At 36.3% G+C, this 23,882-nt stretch overlaps 1 protein-coding gene and 1 pseudogene across 1 annotated transcript; one reads left to right on the top strand and one right to left on the bottom strand.

The window, feature by feature from the left end:
• The first annotated feature begins 3,070 nt into the window (after positions 1–3,070).
• Positions 3,071–5,877, top strand: LOC120168894 (annotated as a pseudogene).
• A 3,157-nt stretch (positions 5,878–9,034) lies between these two features.
• LOC120168889 (F-box protein At3g07870-like) lies at positions 9,035–10,534 on the bottom strand. The gene is made up of 2 exons (XM_039177158.1): positions 9,307–10,534; positions 9,035–9,066 (listed from the first exon to the last, which is right to left on the bottom strand). Exon 1 carries the CDS (start codon positions 10,517–10,519, stop codon positions 9,347–9,349), a length of 1,173 nt encoding a protein of 390 aa, XP_039033089.1. The 5' UTR covers positions 10,520–10,534; the 3' UTR covers positions 9,035–9,066; positions 9,307–9,346.
• Between the last annotated feature and the right edge of the window lie 13,348 nt (positions 10,535–23,882).

The raw sequence follows: 23,882 nt of genomic DNA, 5'->3' as shown, positions 1-23,882 counted from the left end.
AAATGAAATGATGGGTTCAAAAAGATGAAGACCAAGGCTTGCAGACGCACCTGAAACGCATCAAGGATTTAAAAGGAAGATTTGAGAGAATGTCCAAAACCATCATTTCTGGTACCTCGATTCTAGTTCTGCAATGCCCTTGCATTCTCTCTATCTGTGTTTATCGATGATTGTATTTGGGGAACTAACAAATCCAATGAAAGTGATTAACGAGAATTTTTCTTATTTTCTATTTTGCATGACGAGAAGGGGCAACGACAATGTGCAAAGATTAACAATTAAATGTTCTTGGATTACACTGACGGGCCAGACCGAGCCCCCTACTTCTTCTCTAAACCCATAGCTTATCCTAAATCAAATTGAATAAAGTATATAAATGATTCTCGACTATAACATTGTATTATTGAGTCTCATATTATTAAAAATTATGAAATGATTCTTTGACTATGGGATGTTGTTTTATTGAGTCATTCAAATATTAAAAGTTATAAAATGATCACCCAACTATTAATATATTTCAAACTCATCTTTTTCTATTAAAAATTAAAAGTAATCTAAGTTAAACGACTGACAATGATATAATAAAAGCTAATTCTAAAATCTCAAACGACTATCATATCTCAGTCAACATATTAACACCCAGTTCAGATTATCATCAAACTTTTAACAAAAAATGATGAGTTTGGAACATATGAATAGACATGAGATCATTTTGTAACTTCTAATAGTCGATGAACTCAACAAAATAACACTCTATAGTTGAGGGACCATTTTGTAACTTGAAATAGTCAGAGACTAAATAAAATAACACCATATATCCATTTTAATTTAGAAACTAATTGTGTACATTTTTTTTAAATATATCCATTTTAATCAAAATAATAATAATTTTAAGTATTTCTTTTGATAAAAGAAAATACTTTATATATTTATATAAAAATATACTTTATAATATAAACCTATTTATAGAGAGAGACAAAAATCGAAATCATGTGGGTCCCACCTTTACCCCTCCATCTTTAAGACTAAATCTTCGTAGACTTTTTAGCGCACGGTCAAACTGACACCCACCTCTCTCCACTTTTCTCATGATGGGTTTTGAACGCCACACTCTTATATGCGCCTATCACGTGTGGAGAGTCAGTCCACACAGTAGAAAAAGAGTTGAGAGTAAAGCGAGTTGTAGGGAAAAAGAGAAGCATGGGAGGAAGGTGGTTTCGGACAAAGGACGGGGGCCCACTTCCTAGAAAAACCGCCAACCTGGGTTTTGAAACTGCTCTGACAAAGATATCCATACCCTCTCATTACAAACACAACACCTATAATGCATCTAAAAACAATGGTAACAATATTCAAATTACTAAATATATAATTATATACCATATCATTCAAAAATAGGGTAAAGTATACAAATGGTCATCCGACTATAGGATGTTACTTTTTTTAGTCTCCTAACTGTTAAAAGTTATAAAATGATATTATGATTATATAATGTTATTTTTAGTCCCTTAACTATTAAAAGTTATAAAATGATAACCTAACATTCATATATTCAAAATTCATCCTTTTTTTAGTAAAAAAAATTGAGGTCATATGAACTGCACGTTAACTTGTTGACTGAGATACGATAGTCGTTTAAGATTTTGATATTATATTTTCAACATATCTTAGTCAGTAGGTTCGCATTTAACTCAGATTGTTGTCAATGTTTTAACAAAAAGGGACGGGTTTGGAACATATGAATAGAAGGGTGACCATTTTGTAACTTTTAATAGTCGAGAGACATAACAAAGCGACGTCTTATAGTCGAAGGACTATTTTATAATTTTTAATAGTCGAGAGACTCAATTTATCAAATATGAATCTTTCTCTATATATCTTCTAAAATCAATCATCATAAGTAAGATGATTATTCGATCAAGTTGGAAAAATTTAATATTAAGTTTGTAAAATTTAAATCAAGTAAAATTAAATAAATTTATTTAATTTTTATTCAAAATTAAATATAATTATTTATGATATTATGATACTTGTTGGTTTCAATTTAAACAATAATTCTCTCTTATCATGTATACATACATACATACATACATACATATATATATAGTAAGATTTATAATATCATTTAATAAATAAATTATCATATAAAATTATTTAATATATTTATAAAAATATTATTATTTTTTATTAAGCTAAAAGTGATTACAAAGTAGTATTTGTTTTAAATATTCTCAATCATTTGACAATGACCATTCAATCACCCTTGTAGTTGCTGATGCTCGAACTCATGATCTTTAGAAACATTAAAAATTCCTTTAACCACTGAGGTAAATTGGTTCGCGAATTTATAATATTATTTTTAAAAGAATAATTTTTCTAAAGGATAAAATATTTATTGAATTACGATGAATTCAAGAAATTGATGTAAATAACAAATTTACATAGGGTTGCATATATAAGATTAAATTGAAAAAAAAATATAAAATTAAGAAACAAAATTAAAAATGAGAAAAATTAATTTTCAAAAGAAAATTAAAGTTAAACATTTATTTTATAATGATTGAGGAGTACATAATTCAAATTTGATAAAAAAAAATAAACTAACGATGAATTAAAGAAATAGAAAATATTTAAACTATTCACCGGCAATTAAATTATTTAACTGAAGATTAAAATAAATCGTTTTAATTTTCTTTATCTACTTATATTATTAATAATGTTTTTAATCTTCAATTATTGAGATTAAGTGGTTAAATTAAACAGTAAGCGAAGCCAGCTAAGGTTTGAAAGAAACTTTGAAGAAAAATGGAAAAGCAGAAGCAGAGAGATTTCACTAGTCACTTACTCACTTTCAACCATGCTTAGAAACAAAAATTAAAATCAAATTAAAGATGGACAATAAATCTAAAGTTAAATCAACTACTCTTATCTATGTCACTTTGCATGGTTGGATATGAGCTGTCAAATTAACAATTTTTTCATATATATTTTCATTTTCCATAAATTTCCTTCCATAGTCTCCTCAAAAACCCTATAAAAAGTAAACAACTCTTTAACAAACCAACCCAATTCTCCCACTTCTCTTTTCCATACACACTCTTTCTCAGCTTCTTTGAGCCTTTACCAGTGTTGGGGTTTAAAGTTTTTGCAGATTTTGGGTTATTCTTAAAGTTTTTAACTTGTTTATTTTTTGGCGGGAAAGTTTGCTGTGTTCAATATTTTCTTGAAGAAGATTAGAATGAAACTGACTTCTGGAATTTGGGGTCTTTCCGTCAATAAAATCTATCAACTACAAATTTCCTTTTGTTGAATTTGGGTCCTTAGAAATTTCAACTTGCAGTACAAAGACCGAGTTTCAGCTCTTTGGCCAATGCAAACTTTATGTTCTTGGTGGGTTGCTGAAATCCTTACTTCTTTTGCTTTAAAGCAGATTTTTTTTTTTTTGGAAATGCTACTCTGTTTTGAATGAAACTGGAGTTGGCTGCTTGTGAGTGTAAGCATGCTATTGTTTTGTATTATTGTATGCCTCAATGTTATCTTGAAAAATATTTGTTTAATCATAGTTCTGTTGAGTAAAATGATATTTCGTTGGTATTGTTAAGTTGTTCTTATTAATTGAACTTCAGATTAGGTGTATTTATGGTTCATACATGGATATGGTTTCTTTCTTTTTCTTTTCAAAAACTGGTCCCACTAAAGATCATTCTTTGGATAATCACTAATGATCATGCTTTTTCCACCGTTTGATTAATGGAATCATGTCACTGGTTTTGACTTACTCCAAGAATGATTTAATTTGCATATTTGTATTGTTTTTTTTTCCTTTCAGTTTTATATGTTTGTTTTTCCATTGATTCATGCAACTATTGTCTGTTTGTAAACCTACAGTTAAATAATAATTAGGGAGGTATTGTTTTAAATTATGCTGTTGTGATTAAATTAATGGATGATTATCCGCTGACCAAAGAATGGATTTTCCTCCCAGTTTATCATATTCAAATAATGCTAGAGGTGTGAACTGAGAATGAGATTAAGTTGATTTTTATGCTTCAAGTTGGTTATGTTCTTCCATGGATTCTGACTAAATTATAATGCTCAACTAAAGTATCAATTTTCCATTTTGCTCTCACCTACTTCGGCTCGTGTGCGAGTTTCCGAGACGGTATTCGATTTTTCCGGCGAATTTTATATATTCCAAGGGTCATTGGTTTTGAGTGCTTTAGTTTTGCTCTTGCATTGAATCTTGAACGAGCTGAGAATTGAGGGAAAATATGTAAACGAGTTTGAATCGTTTATATAATCTTGCTTACATGGATGATTTCATGTCACATTAGTTAGATGCTGATGATTTCAAAGCTTTCAATTCTTGATTAGATGGTCTTATATTAGTAAGATGAATGTTCTTCGATAATCTGCATTTGATATCTTTGATACCCTTTTCATGACTGTTCAGCTTGATGAATGAAGTCAGATGAGTTTCTGTTCATGGTGCTATTTCAGTGTGTGATACTGTTTTTTTTTTACTTTTTTATAACCAGTGAAAACTGGATAGAGATCGGAACGATGATGGAAAACAAAAGGAGCCCTTGCTCTGTTGATCATACCAGTTTCACTTCTTTGGCATCAAAACGACAGAAGTCCAACTTATCGACCCACACCAAAGTATTTAGCCTTTTTTACTCAAATTTATGTCTCCTCTTAGGAATATATATTCTTCTATAGTCATTTCATAGTTATACTAAAGGAATCCCTCTCCTTTTTTCTAAGGAAGATGCCTAATTTATATCCGCATGGCATAAACTACATTCTCGACTTATTTTAGGGGTTATATTCTCGAATATGGTCACGATTGCGTCTTCTGCTATTATTATTTTATCTGCAATGTCAAATTGGTTTCTAGCAATGCAGAATTTCATCTCTTCATTTCTTCTTTCTGCATACTAATTACTAAGTTGGATATGGTTTGTTTGTAGCTAATAGAATCCTAATTTACTCCTTTTTTGCAATAGGATAAGAAAGATAAGGTCGGGGAACGAATTGTGACTCTGCAGCAGCTTGTTTCGCCATACGGAAAGGTACATTGATATTTTATGCATCCATTATTATGGACATCATTAGTGTGGCAAAATGAATTTTGGGCATCCACTGGAGTTTTTACCTACAAACATCCTGTATTAGTGCTTAATCTGATTTTTCTATGATTTTGAAGCTCTATTTGGTTCATTGCAGACAGATACAGCATCTGTTCTCTTGAAGCAATGGAATACATACGGTTTCTTCACGAACAAGTTAAGGTTGGTTTTTCTTGTCCGTTTACCTAAATTATCGTAGCATGCGTATTAGTTGGTGTTAGTTGCAATTTTTAAATGCATGCTTCTAAAGATCAGCAATTGAAAATTCAGTGATCATATACAGCCTATTAATGACTTATGATTTACCAGTTGCCGTTATGATTTTAATTATCGTTGTAACATTATTAATGGCTATGACCTTGGTCAGGTTTTGAGTGCTCCGTATCTTCAAACCGGGCCAATAAATAACATGCAAGCGAGCATTAAACCGAACCAGGTACAAAAATAAATTAGGATATGTAAACATAAAGCCCTATTTACTTCTCATGCTCAACCATTTGTCACATTTATGTTGAAACACAATAGAACCATGAATTTAGGGAGCCATCATTGGAAAATTATGGTCTGATTTTAAATCGGTTTCTCTTCCAGGATGTAGAGCATTATAGCCTGAGGAGCCAAGGAATATGCCTCGTTCCAATATCGTATACCGCCGGAGTTGCTCGTAGCAACGGTGCCGATATTTGGGCTCCCATCAAGACCACATCGCCAAAATTCAACAAGGCTGTCTCACCATTCAATTGACATTTTTCATCAGCGACCGATAGTCTTTGAACATCACTTTAATGTAGTTTAAAAGGTAACCAACTTAATATCGGATGCACAAAATTTCCTAATGCACTAATACAGGATGTTTGTAGGCAAAAACTATTAGGCCTTGATCCGTAGGATTCTGGTATCGAAAAATGCATTCCGAATTCGGTGCTCGGATTAAGCTGCATTTAATCAATTCGATTATAATTGCTCTGTCCTGATCGTTTAATGTAAATTGTAAATTGATGAAGATGAGCTGAATTGCTACTTTTAATTTGTATGTAGTAATGTTGGTATCCGAAGCGAATTTCATGGCTAGTATTTCAGCAAAACTATCAAACCAATGAGCACCAATCCGTCCAAAATCTCAACAGGTATCCTGTATGGGCTATTCGATTCTTCAGGTATCCCTTATCACGTGTTCGTACATTTCGAGATATAGGTACGAGAATATGATCCTCTAAGGACCTTCCAACGACATGAAAAAACTATCAAAATACTCATATTCAACACTCACATCCAAGCATGAACAACCTAAAACAAGACCTCTGCAAGACTGCAATCCATTTACCTCTAAAATAAATAACTGAGGTCAAGAATGAAAATCATCACACACAAAAGCAGGATTTTTGGAGTAAATGTTGAAGATGGGGAATTAGCTACTTGGGCAGAAGTTATTGGCTGTTCGGTAGGATATCTTCTATCGGAATATTTAGGACTGCCTTTGGGGTACAAGAGGAATTCGGCTGCTATGTGGGATCCTATAGTGGCGAGATTTCATGCTAAATTGAGTGGTTGGATAGCCAAATCGTTGTCGATAGCGGGAAGGGTGGTATTGGTCAAATCGGTGCTTTGTTCTTTACCGATCTATTTTCTGTCTATGTTCAGAATTCCAACTGCTGTGCTACTTAAACTTAACTCTATCATGACTTCTTTTCTGTGGGGGGTTCGATGGACAAGGAAAAAATTCATTGGGTCAACTGGAAGTCGGTTACTAAACCAAAGAAATTGGGGGGTCTAGGGGTCCCTAATCTAGCACTAATGAATCGAGCCTTACTAGGGAAATGGGTATGGAAGTTTACTTCTGAAAAAAAGTCTTGGTGGAAGAGAGTAGTTTTTGCTGTTTACAATCTGGATCCGAATTCCATTATTTTGGGGAATTCGTGGTCAGCTCGTGCATCGTGGATTTGGAAAGGTGTGGTGAAAAACTTCTTCAACAGTGATGATTTTGGAGATTGTCTTAGAAGGAATATGCATTTGAAGGCTGGAAATGGGGAAGCTGTGGAGTTTTGGAATGATGTATGGTTGGGTGATGTTCCCTTGAAAACTTTGTTTCCTAGACTTTATGTTTTATCAAATAATAGAGCGGGCAAAGTGATGGAGTTTATGGTGAAGAATGCCTCGGGTTGGGTGTGGGACATCCAAATAAGAAGGAACTTGGCTGATTGGGAAATAGAACAGTGGCTGCAGTTGATCACTATGTTGAATAATACCTCCCTTTTTCCTACTGAAGATGATTGTTGGATTTGGTTAGGGAACGGGGAAGGAACTTTCACAGCAAAATCTTGTATAAACTCTTTCTTTGACTAAGGTCATTTTGAGCAGAATCATGTGAATTGGGAAAAGAGTATTTGGACAGGTTTAGCTCCCCCAATGGTGGAAATGTTTGTTTGGTAATTAGTGCAGCAAAGAGTACCGGTTAAAGAGGAGTTAGCTAAGAGAGGTGTTGCAGAGATTGTTGATCAGCTTTGTGTTTTGTGTGGTCGGGAGGTGGAATCAGTTTCCCATTTATTTCTGCATTGTAGGGTTGAGTGGGGTCTGTGGTCTTCCTTCATGAAATGTGGAATGTGTCGTTGGTGATTCCAAAGTGTACCATGGACTTTATAATTTTGTGGGACGATTTTATGACTAACTCTTTGATTTGGAAATTCATTCCTAGGGCAGTGATGTGGTCGGTTTGGAAATGTAGAAATGAGATTATCTTTCAGAAAGGAAAGTTGGATTTGGTCAGATTATCCTTCATTGTTAGATTTAGAGTGGCTTCCTGGTTTAGTGCTCGTTTCAAGGATGTGGGCATTCCTTTAGATTCTCTTGTAGGTGATTTGAAACTTGCAGATTTGGCAGGCAGATCAGGAAAGGGTTGCTATCAATCAGCTTACTGGGTTCCTCAACCGGATGGGTTTTTAAAGTTAAATGTTGATGGAGCGATGGTTTTGGGGTGGGAAAAAGGAGGTATTGGTGGTCTGGTTTGGGATAGCAGTGGACTATTGTTATAGTGGTTCTCTGAATCAGTAGGGGGTGGTCCTCCTATCTTGGCAGAGTTGTTGGCAATTAAAAGAGGGATTTGTCTTATGAAGGAGTTGGATTTTGTCCCAAATCAGAGATTTATCATGGAATCAGACTCATCTAACGCTCTAAAGTGGATCCAGAATCCGGGTTTAAGCCCCCCTATGCATCTATCCTTGGTGAAGGATATAGTTTCGAGTTTGACCGGAAAAGATATTATATTTAGGCATATTTTGAGGGCGGCAAACTGGGAAGCTGACAAACTAGCTAAAGATGGGATATGGTGATTTTTGGGTTATATGATCGTGATGATTAGTAGGAAATTGATTTTCTTGTTTGTTAGGTGGTTTGTTTTAAGTCTTATGTTCATCAGTTGAAAGTTTAGGAGTTTGTTCAGTCTTTGTACTTAGGCTCTTGTGAATAAAAGTTTCTTGGCACTCTTGTCCTTCTTCTTTGTTCCGTCATGTTACCTTCATAACATGGCAGGGCTTGAAGGAGGTTTTAATGAGGCCTACTTTCTATAAAAAAAATGTCTGGAAAAACAAACATGCAAAACCAAGCTAACTCTTTATAAGCACACACAAAAGCTCATGTGAATTATCATATATATATATATATGCAGAAAAAAAAGACAACAATTTCCAGAAATATTTCACAAAGGAAACACTTTCAAGAAAGTAGTGTTAACCCATTTACCCCTGCAAATACCCTTAACAATGGCTTCACACAAAACAAGACCAAACCATTTACACTGTTTTATTGGATCTAAAGTACATATAATAATAACAATGGTTCATATGTTCAACTTCAAATTACATTCAACTATTGGGGACGTTGAGCTCTCATAAGAAAATTCAAGTACAAAAATTACTCTGTGTATGGCATATATAAGCACCTGGAATCATGATATGCAAGTCAATAGAACTGCATATCAGAGTTAACAACTAAGAAAATCTGTAAGACGTAATTTCGTGCATCCACTAAAACAAACCAAAAGCAAACAGAAACCTAAACAAGTCAATAACTAGGGTATCTATATACAATTCAAACAATAACAACAATATTTGAGAACATCACTAGACAATATAGTTGACATAAAGTGCATAGGAAGAGACCAAATCCCATTAAATCTTACCTCTTTTGTTGTAGCTCCCTATCCGCCTTAGTGTTCAACATCAATTTGATTCACCTCCGGCTGGCTGTCGTATTATACATTCCTCATGTTCTGATCTTCCATTCAATGGAACCAAGCTCTCAACATAAGCAGTAATGTGCATTGTTTCCTGATAAGCGTGAATACCAAGATTTCTAAGCTCTTGTATGGAGGGATCAAATAAAACTAGTTCTTGATCCGAGTTCTCGAGAAATAACTCGCCATTTTTCCAAAACTCTAAAGGCCTCTCAACTCTGAGAACAGATTCAACACTGAATTGTTTAGTCCATGACCCGTTCATAACCCATAAATCAAAAGACTTATCAGTTCCTTCCCTTGGGTAAAAAATAACACCAAGCAATTCATTGAAGTTTAAAAGTTCCAAATAATATTGTTCTAAAGTCCCACCAAATTCAGGCATTGGTGAAGTTGAAAACTTTTCATTAACCATATCAAACGAAAGAATATGGTGATCAACTCCAACTCCTTTCCAATAAATAAACCCATTGACATAATTATTAAACAAAGTAGAAGCAAAAGCATAAACCCCAGTAAAAGAAATTTCCTTCCATGAATCGCTTTTAAGCGAATATAACTCAACTTGTCTGGTCCAATCTGCCATCAACCCTTCATCTAGATTCTCTTCAAAGTAATAAGTAACAAATCTTAAAACTTTGAAGTCATCGGTGTGAGAATCATACCCAAAACCAAGGCAATAAAAACTAGAGAATTCTAGTAGTCCAGGAGGGCGTTGGACTGTGGATTTAGGAAGGATTTTAAACTCTCTGGTAGATGGGTTCCAAAGGGCAAAATTATGTCCAACTACTCGCTCTGCTAAACACAATATTCCATTACAAGGGCCTTGAATTAAAGGTGCATGCACAAAATTATCGAAAAAGGGTAAGTGAATATTGTTTTTTAGTCTAAAGTTTTGATCTTTCTCAGTCGAAAGTTGAGAGAAATAATGGATGTCATCACGGGTGTCACCATGACAACGTTTGAGGAGGAGATTAAGGTTATTGTTTTTGAGATTGTTCTGATGATGTTTGGTAATGAAATGAGGGGTTTCAAAAGATGAAGACCATGGCTTACAAACGCACCTGAAACGGATTAAGGATTTAACAGGAAGCTTTGAGAGAATCTCCAACACCAACATATCTGGTAATTCGATTCTAGTTTTGATCAGCCCTTGCATCTTCCCTCTTTATCTTCTCTATTTCCTTTGTGTTTTTCAATAGATGATTTTGTTTGGGGGAAAGAAGATGAGAACTAATATGAAAGAAAACGAAGACAGAAAAAACTTATAACAGGTAACATCAAACATTTTTCTGTAACAAAAAAACTACAATGAAAACTGATCATTGGTTACACTACTTTGATGGGCCAGGTTGAGCCCTTTTAAAACCCATTAGCTTATCATAGATAGGGTTTGCACAATATTGACTATATACAAAATATTAGTATTTTAAAATAATTAAAATAATATATTTAATAATAATATATATGTAATCATTTATTATATTTTAAATGATTAAAATAATCTATTTTATAATAATTTGCTACATTTTTACTATTAAAGAACATATTTTAACATTATAAAAATAAAAATAAAACTCTAAAACTTTAAATATGTTATAAATATAAATAAATTAATTAACAATTTATATAGGGTCGGATCGGATCAGTGATATTTTGCATGAAATACACTCTCACCCTGACTCGAAGTTATCTATTTATATAACTTGTTATTCCATAAACCGTTGTAATATCAAATATTATTAAGAATTTTATTAAGGGTAAATTATATTAATGACATCTTACGTTTTTTTTTTGATCCGTTTAGTTTTTGTCACAAGTTTAAAAAGTTTTTGGTTTTGGTCACTTTTATTTTTGGTCCTTGTTAGTAAAAATGGTTAAATTTTAATTTGACCTCTGAATTTAGACAAAATATTAATTTGACCTTAAATTTTACATAAAATAGTAATCTAACACTTAAAATCTATATAAAAGATGAATTGACCCCTAAATTCAGTCAAAGTTAACGTCTCTACTCGCCACTCATTGTCGTCGTCGCCCACCACATTTTTCATCGCCAGTCATCGTCGTTGGTTGTCATGTCAGCATGCAATGCCATGTAAGCTTGATACTTCATCTTCATACGTTGATTGTTTGTTGACTAGCGATTTTCATTGACATAGGAACTCCTTTTCCCCAAATGAATTGTTCGAGGTTAAATTGCTTGTCTATATATATAAGGTTCAATTACACAATGTAATATTTGTTATTTTTCACATATTTAGTATTGTTAAATGAGTGAAAAAAGAAGACTAAGATTAACAATAGAAAATGAGAAGATATTCAATAAAAAATAAAGAATTAATCTCATTCAACTATCTCTACTCATCCTATAGTCCTAAATCAATATTTAACTAAAAATGTTTTATGATATATAAATAGATCCTAATACGGCCAATGACTGCCCTACAAGTAGGATTGGGTTTGAGGAAGTCAAAATGGCTCTTAGAAAGATGGGAAGGGACAAAGCTGTCGGTCCTGATCAAATTCCTATCACTGTGTGGTTGGCCCTAGGAGAAGAGGGAGTTAAGTGGTTGACCAACATCTTTAATATTATTCTAGAGACTGCCAAGATGCCAGAGGAGTGGAGAGAGTCTACGGTGATACCAATCTATAAAAATAAAGGAGATCCCCATCGTTGTGGTAACTACAGAGGTATTAAACTCCTCAGCCATACCATGAAGCTATGGGAAAGGGTGATAGAGGCTAGGTTGAGACAAGTTACTAGGGTTTCGGAAAACCAATTTGGCTTTATGCCAGGCAGGTCTACCACGGAGGCGATTCATCTACTTCGACGGCTTATGGAGAAATATAGGGAAAAGTCTAGAGATCTTCACATGGCGTTCATTGACCTTGAGAAGGCTTATGATAGTGTTCCCCGCGATACGATCTGGAAGACTTTTGAAACGAGACGGATCCCAACTGCTTATATCCGGGCGATTCGTGATATGTACTGTAGATCTACTACTTACGTCAGGACTACAGTTGGCGACACCGAGGCATTCCCGGTGGAAATCGGACTCCACCAGGGGTCGGCTCTTAGCCCTTACATCTTCGCCTTGATCATGGACGACATCTATTGTGCGACACCAGACGGTGTACCATGGTGTATGCTTTTCGCTGACGACATTGTCTTAGTTGCTGAAACAAAATCTGCGTTGAATAGTAGACTGGCTACCTGGAAGACTGCTTTGGAAGAAAAAGGTTTAAGGATCAATATTGAAAAGACAGAGTATTTATGTTCAAACTTCAATGGGAACCAAAACGATGAAGATGTAGAAGTATGCATAGAAGGACATGTTCTCCCCTCAAAGGATTGTTTCAAGTACCTAGGGTCTATGATACATAAAGATGGGGGTGTAGATGATGACGTTACACACCGTATAAAGGCGGGATGGCTAAAGTGGAGGGCCGCTACTGGAGTTCTGTGTGACAAGAAGGTCCCTCTAAAACTTAAGGGAAAATTTTATAGAATGGCAATAAGACCAGCGCTGTTGTATGGATCAGAATGTTGGGCAACCAAGAAGGATCACGTAAGGAGGATTGAGGCCGCAGAAATGAGAATGCTTCGATGGACATGTGGTAAGACTCTGAGGGATATGACGACAAACTCTGCTATTAGGATGTCCTTGGGGGTGGTGTCTGTTTCTGAAAAATTGAGGGAGGGAAGACTACGGTGGTTTGGGCATGTCCTTAGGCGACTACCGTCGGATGCGGTAAGGAGGGTAGAGTCGATTACAGTCGACGGTGCCAGAAGGAAATGACGACCAAGGCGAAAGTGGGAAGACTGCTTGAGATCTGATTTGAGGGATTTAGCCCTTACCGAAGACATGACCTCTGATAGGAAAATATAGAGGCTAAAGACTAGGGTAGTCGAGTAGTGTGGGTCACATCTATAGGGTGTATCATCTCTGTCTTCTTTTAATGTCTTTGTAGTATTTTCCATGACTTATACTTTTTATACGTTTCTGTTATTGGTATTTATGAAGGATTAGAACTGGGCTTGCTAACGTTGCCTTCTGTGTGTCATTCTCTTCATGTTTCCTCTTTTAAATTTAGCCGGATCTTATCTTATGTTTATGTCTATATGCAGAGATTCTTTCGCAGGGATTATTATGCAGGGATTAATTCCCGTTACAGACGCACATATGATTTTAATGACTGCATATGAATACTGTTTAGCTATGTATTTATGTATTTATTTATACATGCATTGCATTTTATCTAAATTTTTAATTTTCTGACTGCCGGAGGTCTTCCACGGAAGTTACTCTCAACCTGGCGTTGGGGGTAGCCTACTACCCTACCTCCCCCTTACCCCATACATATGGGAATTGGGTTTTGTTGTTGTTGTTGTTGTTGTAAATGGATCCTAATATATATATATATATACATACATATATATATATATACTTCAAACCCAAAATTTTGATTTCAAGATTATTCAGGTTGTTGAAAGATAATTAAATTATCACAAATTCAATAATCCAAAACCTCTAGCCTCATGTTTTTTTTCTAATTCCCTTCAGTTTAATATTGAAATCAATAACAATACTAGTCAACAATTTAATAAAACAATACCAATCATCATCAATTTCAGTTTAAGATGCATATTAGATGCAACAATCATGCATATTTGAGGGAGTTCAAATTTTATTTTATTAGAAATAAATAAGTTTGTAAATGAGCTAAACGAACACGAACAAAAATATGTTCATGTTTGTTCGTTTAATTTTAACTGAACATGAACAACTAAATAAATATAATTTTTTTTATTAAATCTCATATTCAAATTTGATCTGACCTAATAATATTTGTGTATAGTAAATTTTATTAAATCTATAAATGCATTTAAAATTTTTATTATTGTTACTTATTCTATTAATTTTGTTTATGAAATTTAATGGAGAAATCATAATATCTATAAGATAAAAGCCCATAATTGCATCATTTTCCTTTTTGCAAGCCTTCTATGGTCAAGAAGATCCACGTGTTTTTATATATGTTCAGTTAATGTTCAAGTTGATGACTAGATCGATAAAAGAGCTTAATTGAAACGATATTAGTATTTTGAGAAGTAAATTAGAACATTTAAAATTTGGGGACCAATTCAAAATATGATACATAATTTAGGGATGTCTAATAAAAATAAAATAAGTATTAATTTTACAATCTCTACTCATTCTCAATTTCTAACATCGAGGTTTTTTAACGATATCAATTTTTTCTTTTATAATCGAGAGTTACTGATTTAGGTTGTTTTTTTTATATAATTATTAAAGTAATAAATTTTACTTTCATTTTATAGAGTCTAAATTAACATGAGATTCAATCAAAACAATATTTTATTCAAAGATCTATTTAATTATTTTCTAATTTAATAGGATAAATTTATTATAAAAGCCTTGATTATTTTTAGAAAATACTGTAACCCCCTAGACCCGGCCTATGCGTTTCGACTAAGTCTAGTGGATCACATTATGATTATTAAAGACATTTTCCGAAACCGTTATTCCATCAATATAAAATCACATTATAAATAACATGAAATTATAAACAAATTATACTATCAAAATCCAACTCGTAAATATAGTACCAATAAGTAATAAATTAATTTAAAACATGTCTTCAAATTCAAAATCACAATAAACCGAACAGTAATAGCAAAAGAGTCATCATTATAAAATTCGATATTTTAAAATAAGGTCCATGTCACCAAAATAAAGTCAACTTACAAAATAAAAACATTACAATCTGATTTACTTCAAGAGATATGTTGATCCTCCAAGTGCTCGAACCGAGGTATCTAACCAACAGTATCTGTAAGGGGGAAAACATTTTCGAAAGGTGAGCTAAGCTCAGTGTGTCCCAACATTTCCATAAAATCACAATAGGTACAAATCATAGTCTAGTAAATCTCACAATTTCGTAAAAGAGTTTAACTTTTGAAAATCATAGTTTAAACCATTTTCTGGTACACCATCAGTAGTTCCCAAAAATTATTTTCCATATAGCTTACTTTATGCACATAGCAAAAAGAAAGCCGACTTAAGGATAGGCTATGAAGCTTGTATCCTTAATCCCAAGTCAATAAGTCCATATAGCTTACCCTAAGCACACAGCAAAGGAAAGCCGACCTAATGAAACATCTTGGGGCCCTCAAGAGTCACATTAGGCCCATTTAGCTTGATCAGAGCTATTCCATCGTAATTCAATTCCAAAACTCAATTGCACCGTGACATAAATTCCATAAATCCAAAAACATGGTAATCATATACCATTTCAAAACAAAAATTAGATAGCAGCCATACTCCATAAATTGTCACATTAAATTGGTGCATCCATAAAACAATAACCAATGAATTCGGTGCACCACGCTCTGCTATAGTTTTCGAACCTATTTTATAGTAACACTATATTACTTATGGGTAACATAAATAAATCTCTAAAATCATAAAATTTACGGGTCTTACGGGTGAATACTGGCACACGTGGTTTAACTGATCTAGAAGAGCTGTGTCGAGCTGTCGAACGATCCGTATAGTCTCTTGTACCTTCAAACAATAATAATTTATCAGCCCCAAATCTTACTTAATTGTTCAAAGAAAAAATTCTTAAGTATATAAGCATTTTGAGGGTTTGACTATCAATTTAGGTTAATTTGAGTCTGAATTTGGCCAAACGGATTGCGTAATCGGAATCAGGACGTCGAAAAACATAAAGTATGACTTTTCGAAAATTCAAATTCTTGGTCAAAGTCAAAGTCAACCACTTTGACCGTCGATTTGGAGGCCTTCGGTTTTGAATTTGGCAAAACGGACAGCGGAAACGGATTTGGCACGTCGAAAACTATCAGGATAGGTATACTCGGAAAAGATTAACGGTCGTTTAATGCTCGGTCAAAGCCATTTTAAGTTTTGGTCAAAGGAAGTCAACGGTCAACGGTCGGGTCGGGTAGGGTTGGGTCAGGTCAGACCGGTCAAACCGGTCAAACCGGTTCAGACCGGTCAAAACGGTTCGAACCGGTCAAAACCGGTCGAAACCAGTCAAACAGGTCAAAACTGGTTGAAAACCGGTCAAACCGGTTTCCAGCAGCGTCCACTCTCCCTGCAGCGGCGCGTGTGGCGCGTGAGGCCTTTTCCGGGGCCCTAAAAATCCCGAAAAAAATTCTAAAAATTATTTTGAGCAATTTCGAGATACTTACAACGATCGGTTCAAATTTTTGAACGGCGGAGAGCTCGATTTCAACTCGGTCGAATCTTTGACTGCTCCACCAATGCGCCACCGTCGATGGTGAACAAGGTTGACACCGGCGGACTCGAAATGGCACAAGGAACATGATGGTGCAGGAGGTGTCGTAAACGGAGCAACGATCGGTGGTGAATTTAAGATTTTTCCGGCGATAGAGCTAACAAAAACGACGATACTTTGACTGTAAATTCCCGACGTTTGGCCGCGTTTCGCTTCAATTAATTTGAAGGGTTTGTTCCTCGCTCGATGATGAACACAACGGTGGTTTCAAAACAATGATCAGAATTCGGACGGCGTCGGAATCGAGTTTGGAAGTTGTGTGCGTGAGGAAAGATTTGTGAAATTGATTTCTGTTTTGAAAAACAGAAATCATGCATAAATAACAAATGCCTGCCGACACTCCAAGGGTAAATTCAGGGCTTGGTCCCTGAATTTTCTTTAACTCTAAAACAAGCTCCAAGTTTTAAAATCTTTCAATTTAGTCCCAATTTTCGCCAATTTTCACAATTAAACCCTCCAATTTCAATTAAAATATTATTTTGAAAATCGGGTTGTTACAATTCTCCCCCTCTACAATAAATTTCGTCCTCGAAATTTACCTTATGAAAAATAGATGAGGAAATTGAGCCTCCATTGACTCCAATGTCTCCAAAGTAGCTTCTGAGGGGCCTCTATTACTCCACTGAACCTTGACCATTGGAATACGCCTATTCCGAAGAACTCGTTCATTTCTCTCTAAGATCTGAATGGGCTCCTCCTCATATGACAAATCAGGTCTCAGGTCTACATCCTCAACCTGAATGATGTGATCTGGATCTGGATGATATCGCCTCAACATTGATACATGAAAGACATCATGAATACGACTGAGCTCAAAAGGTAACTCAAGCTGATATGCAACAGGTCCTACCCTCTTCAAGATACGAAATGGTCCAATAAATCTTGGACTCAATTTACCCTTACACTCAAATCTCAATACTTTCTTCCAGGGTGAAACTTTCATAAAGACCTGATCTCCAACCTCAAACTGTATATCCTTCCTCCTTTGATCTGCATAAGATTTCTGTCTATCAAATGCCTCTTTCAGACGGTCACGGATTAATCTGACTGTGTCCTCCGTCTCTCGCACTAACTCAGGTCCCAACGTTTTCCTATCACGCAACTCAGTCCAACAGATCGGAGTGCGACATTTACGCCCATAGAGTGCTTCATAGGGTGACATACGAATGCTGGTCTGATAACTGTTATTGTAAGCAAATTCAGCCAACGGCAAAAAGTTCTCCCAACTACCATGAAAATCGATTACGCAACCCCGCAACATATCCTCTAGAATCTGAATCACTCTCTCAGATTGACCATCAGTTTGTGGATGAAAGGATGTACTATAATCCAATCTTGTTCCCAAAGCCGTATGTAGCGCCTTCCAAAATCTTGAAGTAAATCTTGGATCTCGATCAGAAATAATAGACAATGGAACACCATGTAATCGTACAATCTCTTAAATATACAATCTCGCCAGCTTGTCCAAAGTATAATTTACCCGCACAGGAATGAAGTGAGCTAACTTTGTAAGTCTGTCAACAATCACCCAAACTGAATCCTTTTTCGAAGGAGTCATAGGTAAGCCGGTAACAAAATCCATAGTAATACGCTCACATTTCCATTCTGGAATCTTGATAGGTTGTAACAAACCTGATGGATGTTGATGTTCTGCCTTAACTTGCTGACAAGTCAAACACCTAGCCACAAAATTCGAAATGTCCTTCTTCATGCCGACCCAATGATACCTCTCTCTCAAATTCCGATGCATCTTATCTCCACCGGGGTGCATAGCATATAGACTACTATGAGCCTCAGTAAGGATAGTCTGCCTCAACTCAGCATCATTAGGCACACAATACCGACCTTTGAAGTATAAAACTTCATCCTGATCAAGGGTGTAATCTGAGTTTGTCCCTTGCTCTACTTGCTCTAAAATGGAAAGCAATGAGCTATCAAGGGGCTGCTTAGCCTTGATCTCATCAACCAAGGTCGGCTTAACTTGCAATTCTGCTAACAAAGTGCCATCGTCATATAAATTCATCTTGGCCATTAAAGACCTCAACTCTGATACCGTCTTTCGACTCAAAGCATCCGCTACAATGTTAGCTTTACCAGGGTGATAATCAATCACGCAATCATAATCCTTTAGAAGCTCTAACCAGCGACGTTGTCTCAAATTAAGCTCCTTCTGGGTCAGAAGATACTTTAAGCTCCTATGATCCGTGAAAATGTAACACTTCTCTCCATAAAGATAGTGTCTCCAAATCTTCAAGGCAAAAATTACTGCTGCCAACTCCAAATCGTGAGTAGGATAGTTACACTCATGCGGTCACAGCTGACGGGATGCATAAGCCACCACCTTACTTTCCTGCATTAAAACACAACCAAGTCCTGAATGTGACGCATCACTATACACTGTAAAATCCTTCCCGGACTCTGGTTGAATCAACACCGGTGCTTGAGTCAAAACCGCCTTTAATTTCTCAAAGCTTTCCTGTTGTGCCTCGCCCCAGTCAAACGACACATTCTTCCTTAACAACTTTGTCAAAGGAGAAGCAATGATCGAGAAGCCCTCAACAAAACGTCGATAATAACCAGCCAAGCCCAAGAAACTGTGGATCTCAGATACGTTCTTAGGTCGTTTCCAATTCATAATAGCCTTTATCTTGCTGGGATCGACCTGAACACCTCGCGCAGAAATAATATACCCTAGAAACGACACTTCTTGAAGCCAAAACTCACACTTTCTTAGTTTGGCATATAAACGATGCTCTCTCAAAGTCCACAGAACGATCTTCAAATGCTCGTCATGCTCTGCCTCAGTACGAGAATAGATCAGAATATCGTCAATGAAGACCACCACAAATTGATCCAAATATGGTCGGAACACCCTATTCATCAAATCCATGAAAGCTGCAGGAGCGTTCGTCAAACCAAAAGGCATCACTAAAAATTCATAATGACCATATCTAGTGCGAATGGTCGTTTTTGCAACATCAGATCCTTTAACTTTCAATTGATAATACCCCGAACGAAGATCAATCTTAGAGAATACAGTAGCTCCTCACAATTGATCAAATAAGTCATCAATCCTGGGTAGTGGGTATTTATTCTTGACCGTCATCTTGTTCAATTTCCGATAGTCAATACATAATCTTAGCGACCCATCCTTCTTTTTCACGAACAGAATTGGAGCTCCCCATGGTGAATTACTATGTCGGATAAATCCTCAATCGAATAATTCTTGCAATTGGATTTTCAACTCCTTAAGTTCCTTTGGAGCTATACGATAAGGTTCCATAGAAATAGGTGAAGATCCCGTATAAGTCTCAATCTCGAACTCTACCTCTCTATCAGGAGGTAACCCAGGCAACTCCTCTGGAAAAACATCAGGAAACTCGCTAACTGTACGAATCTCCTCGATCGTGGACAATGCACCTTTGGTGTTCAAAATACAAGCAATGAAGGACTCATATCCCTTCAGGATCATACGATCAATTTCCATCGCTGAAACTATATTGGAGAGATAACCACGCCGTTCACCAATTAACACAACAGTCCGACCATCTGAAGTCTTCAGAGTAGCCCGCTTGTATTCGCAATCTAGATTTACCTTGTGTTTATTCAACCAATCCATCCCAAGAATTAGATCGAACTCCTCTAAAGGAAGCTCCATAAGATTAGCGAGAAAAATTTCTCCCTGAACCTCAAGAGGACAACGCCGAAATACTTTATTCACTAATACCGCTTGTCCTACTGGACTCGTAACTGTAACAGTATTTTCAGTGTTCTCAATCGAAATCTGAAGGTTTCGAGATACCGAGCTCGATACATAGGACTGAGTAGAGCCATTGTCCAATAATGCAAAGTATGGGGTAGAATAAATAGTAAATGTACCTGCAATAACCTCAGGCTCATCTCTGTCATCACGATGTCTAGTTGCATAAACCAAAGCTGGTTGTCTAGCCTCAGAAGCTGTTGGCCCTCTATTTTGCTGAGGTCGGGCTCTACTGTCTGTCCTGGACGCTGATCCTCGAGTCTTTCCTTGACTACGATCTCTAATTGGGGTCTGTACTGTAGTCTGCAAATGCACAGGAGTTTGGGTAGCGGTCTGCTCAAACGAAGCTAGCTGAGGACAATCCCTCCGATAATGACCACTTGATCCACACCGATAGCAAAAACCCATCTTCTTACGACACTCTCCTGAGTGCTATTTACCACAATACTCACAAAGGGGCCCATTATAATACGACGAGGAACCGCCTCGACTGCCAACTAACGGTGAGGATGCTGCAGGCCTGAAACGTGTATTGCTTCTCTGAGGGGCTGAAGTACGAGTCCTCTTCTCGGACTGTGCTGATGACTCCATCGGGCCTGAAAATTTCTTAGATCGTTCCTGATCAACATGCTCTCTACCAGAAGCTAAAACCTCCACCTCTTCAGCATCTTTGGCTCTGCCCACCAGCACATCAAATATTTCATCCTGATGGGTTACAACTTGCCTACGCAGCTCGTATCTGAGTCCAAGGGCAAATTTACGACATCGATCTCTCTCAGTAGGTACCATACTGAATCCATACTTCAGCAACTTCAAGAACTCGATCTCATACTTAGAAACAGTCATGTCTCCCTGAACCAAGTCTTGAAACTGTTGTCGTCTCTGAGCTAAGTAGCGCTCTCCCAGAAAACGACTACGAAAGCGATCCTTAAAGAAATTCCAGGTCAAACGATCGGTAAGAACACTACTGGTCACTGACTCCCACCAAGTGTAGGCATTACCATCTAACATTGCTACAGCACCCAGATATCTCTTAGTTGAGTCCAAACCCAACTGATCCATGCGTCTCTCTGTATCCTGGAGCCAATCCTCAGCTTCAGTAGGAGCTCCACCAATCTGTCCCCCAAAAGTTCTAACTCCATTGGCAATCAACGTCTGTGAAATAGGAACCTCAGATACAACACCAGTAGCTCTGACTGCTCCCTGTATTAACTGCAGAAATTGTCTACCAAAATTCTCATCCAAAGTAACTCCGGTAGACTCTGACTCAATATCGGTCGCTCCTATAATCGGTGTAGTCATGCCAATACCAGCGGTAGGAGGCAGATTCGTTGGGGACGTAGGAGCAGGATCATCTATCGGAGGTGGGGGATCTACTCGTATCTCATCAATTGGATCTGCAAATCTAGCCACTCGACCTCGTCCACAGCTAGTTCGACGACCACGTCTAGCACTCATTTTGGTGGATCTCGAGATTACTACAGAAGATAAACTTAAGGTTAGATAAGCACTTGGAGTCTCAAACATAGCTAAAATCTTAATAACTTTGTGACATGGCCTTAGTAACTCGTTTTGTAAAATATTTCAAAACTGTATTTTCAATGTGGACTCATACACAGTCCGAGGGTTAAAAACCAAAAGCTCTGATACCAATAAATGTAACCCCCTAGACCCGACCTATGCGTTTCGACTAAGTCTAGTGGATCACATTATGATTATTAAAGACATTTTTCGAAACCGTTATTCCATCAATATAAAATCACATTATAAATAACATGAAATTATAAACAAATTATACTATCAAAATCCAACTCGTAAATATAGTACCAATAAGTAATAAATTAATTTAAAACATGTCTTCAAATTCAAAATCACAATAAACCGAATAGTAATAGCAAACGAGTCATCATTATAAAATCCGATATTTTAAAATAAGGTCCATGTCACCAAAATAAAGTCAACTTGCAAAATAAAAACATTACAATCTGATTTACTTCAAGAGATATGTTGATCCTCCAAGTGCTCGAACCGAGGTATCTAACCAACAGTATCTGTAAGGGGGAAAACATTTTCGAAAGGTGAGCTAGGCTCAGTGTGTCCCAACATTTCCATAAAATCACAATAGGTACAAATCATAGTCCAGTAAATCTCACAATTTCGTAAAAGAGTTTAACTTTTGAAAATCATAGTTTAAACCCTTTTTTGGTACACCATCAGTAGTTCCCAAAATTATTTTCCATATAGCTTACTTTATGCACATAGAAAAAAGAAAGCCGACTTAAGGATAGGCTATGAAGCTTGTATCCTTAAGCCCAAGTCAATAAGTCCATATAGCTTACCCTAAGCACACAGCAAAGGAAAGCCGACCTAATGAAACATCTTGGGGCCCTCAAGAGTCAGATTAGGCCCATTTAGCTTGATCAGAGCTATTCCATCGTAATTCAATTCCAAAACTCAATTGCACCGTGACATAAATTCCATAAATCCAAAAACATGGTAATCATATACCATTTCAAAACAAAAATTAGATAGCAGCCATACTCCATAAATTGTCACATTAAATTGGTGCATCCATAAAACAATAACCAATGAATTCGGTGTACTACATATTAAAACCAATAAAACAGTTCAGTAATAAGTAGGGAATACACCTCGATAATAGGTTCAATAATAGATCTACTGATTGCTGGTTTCACCACGCTCTACTATAGTTTTTCAACCTATTTTATAATAACACTATATTACTTATGGGTAACATAAATAAATCTCTAAAATCATAAAATTTACGGGTCTTACGGGTGAATACTGGCACACGTGGTTTAACTGATCTAGAAGAGTTGGGTCGAGCTGTCGAACGATCCGGATAGTCTCTTGTACCTTCAAACAATAATAATTTATCAGCCCCAAATCTTACTTAATTGTTCAAAGCAAAAATTCTTAAGTATATAAGCATTTTCAGGGTTTGACTATCAATTTGGGGTATTTTGAGTCTGAATTTGGCCAAACGGATTGCGGAATCGGAATCAGGACGTCAAAAAACATAAAGTATGACTTTCCGAAAATTCAAATTCTTGGTCAAACTCAAAGTCAACCATTTTGACCGTCGATTTGGAGGCCTTCGGGTTCGAATTTTGTGAAACGGACAGCGGAAACGGATTCGGCACGTCGAAAACTATCAGGATAGGTATACTCGGAAAAGATTAACGGTCGTTTAATGCTCGATCAAATCCATTTTAAGTTTTGGTCAAAGGAAGTCAACGGTCAACGGTCGGGTCGGGTCGGGTCAACGGTCGGGTTGGGTCGGGTCGGGTTGGGTCGGGTCAGACCGGTCAAACCGGTTCAGACCGGTCAAAACGGTTCGAACCGGTCAAACCGGTTTCCAGCAGCGTCCATTCTCCCTGCGGCGGCGCGT

This window comes from Hibiscus syriacus, unplaced genomic scaffold (assembly GCF_006381635.1).
Source record: "Hibiscus syriacus cultivar Baekdansim isolate YM2019G1 unplaced genomic scaffold, ASM638163v2 tig00111741_pilon, whole genome shotgun sequence".
Lineage (NCBI taxonomy): Eukaryota > Viridiplantae > Streptophyta > Magnoliopsida > Malvales > Malvaceae > Hibiscus > Hibiscus syriacus.
The sequence above is the reverse complement of the archived record's forward strand: the minus strand, read 5'-3'. Positions and strand labels throughout refer to the sequence as shown.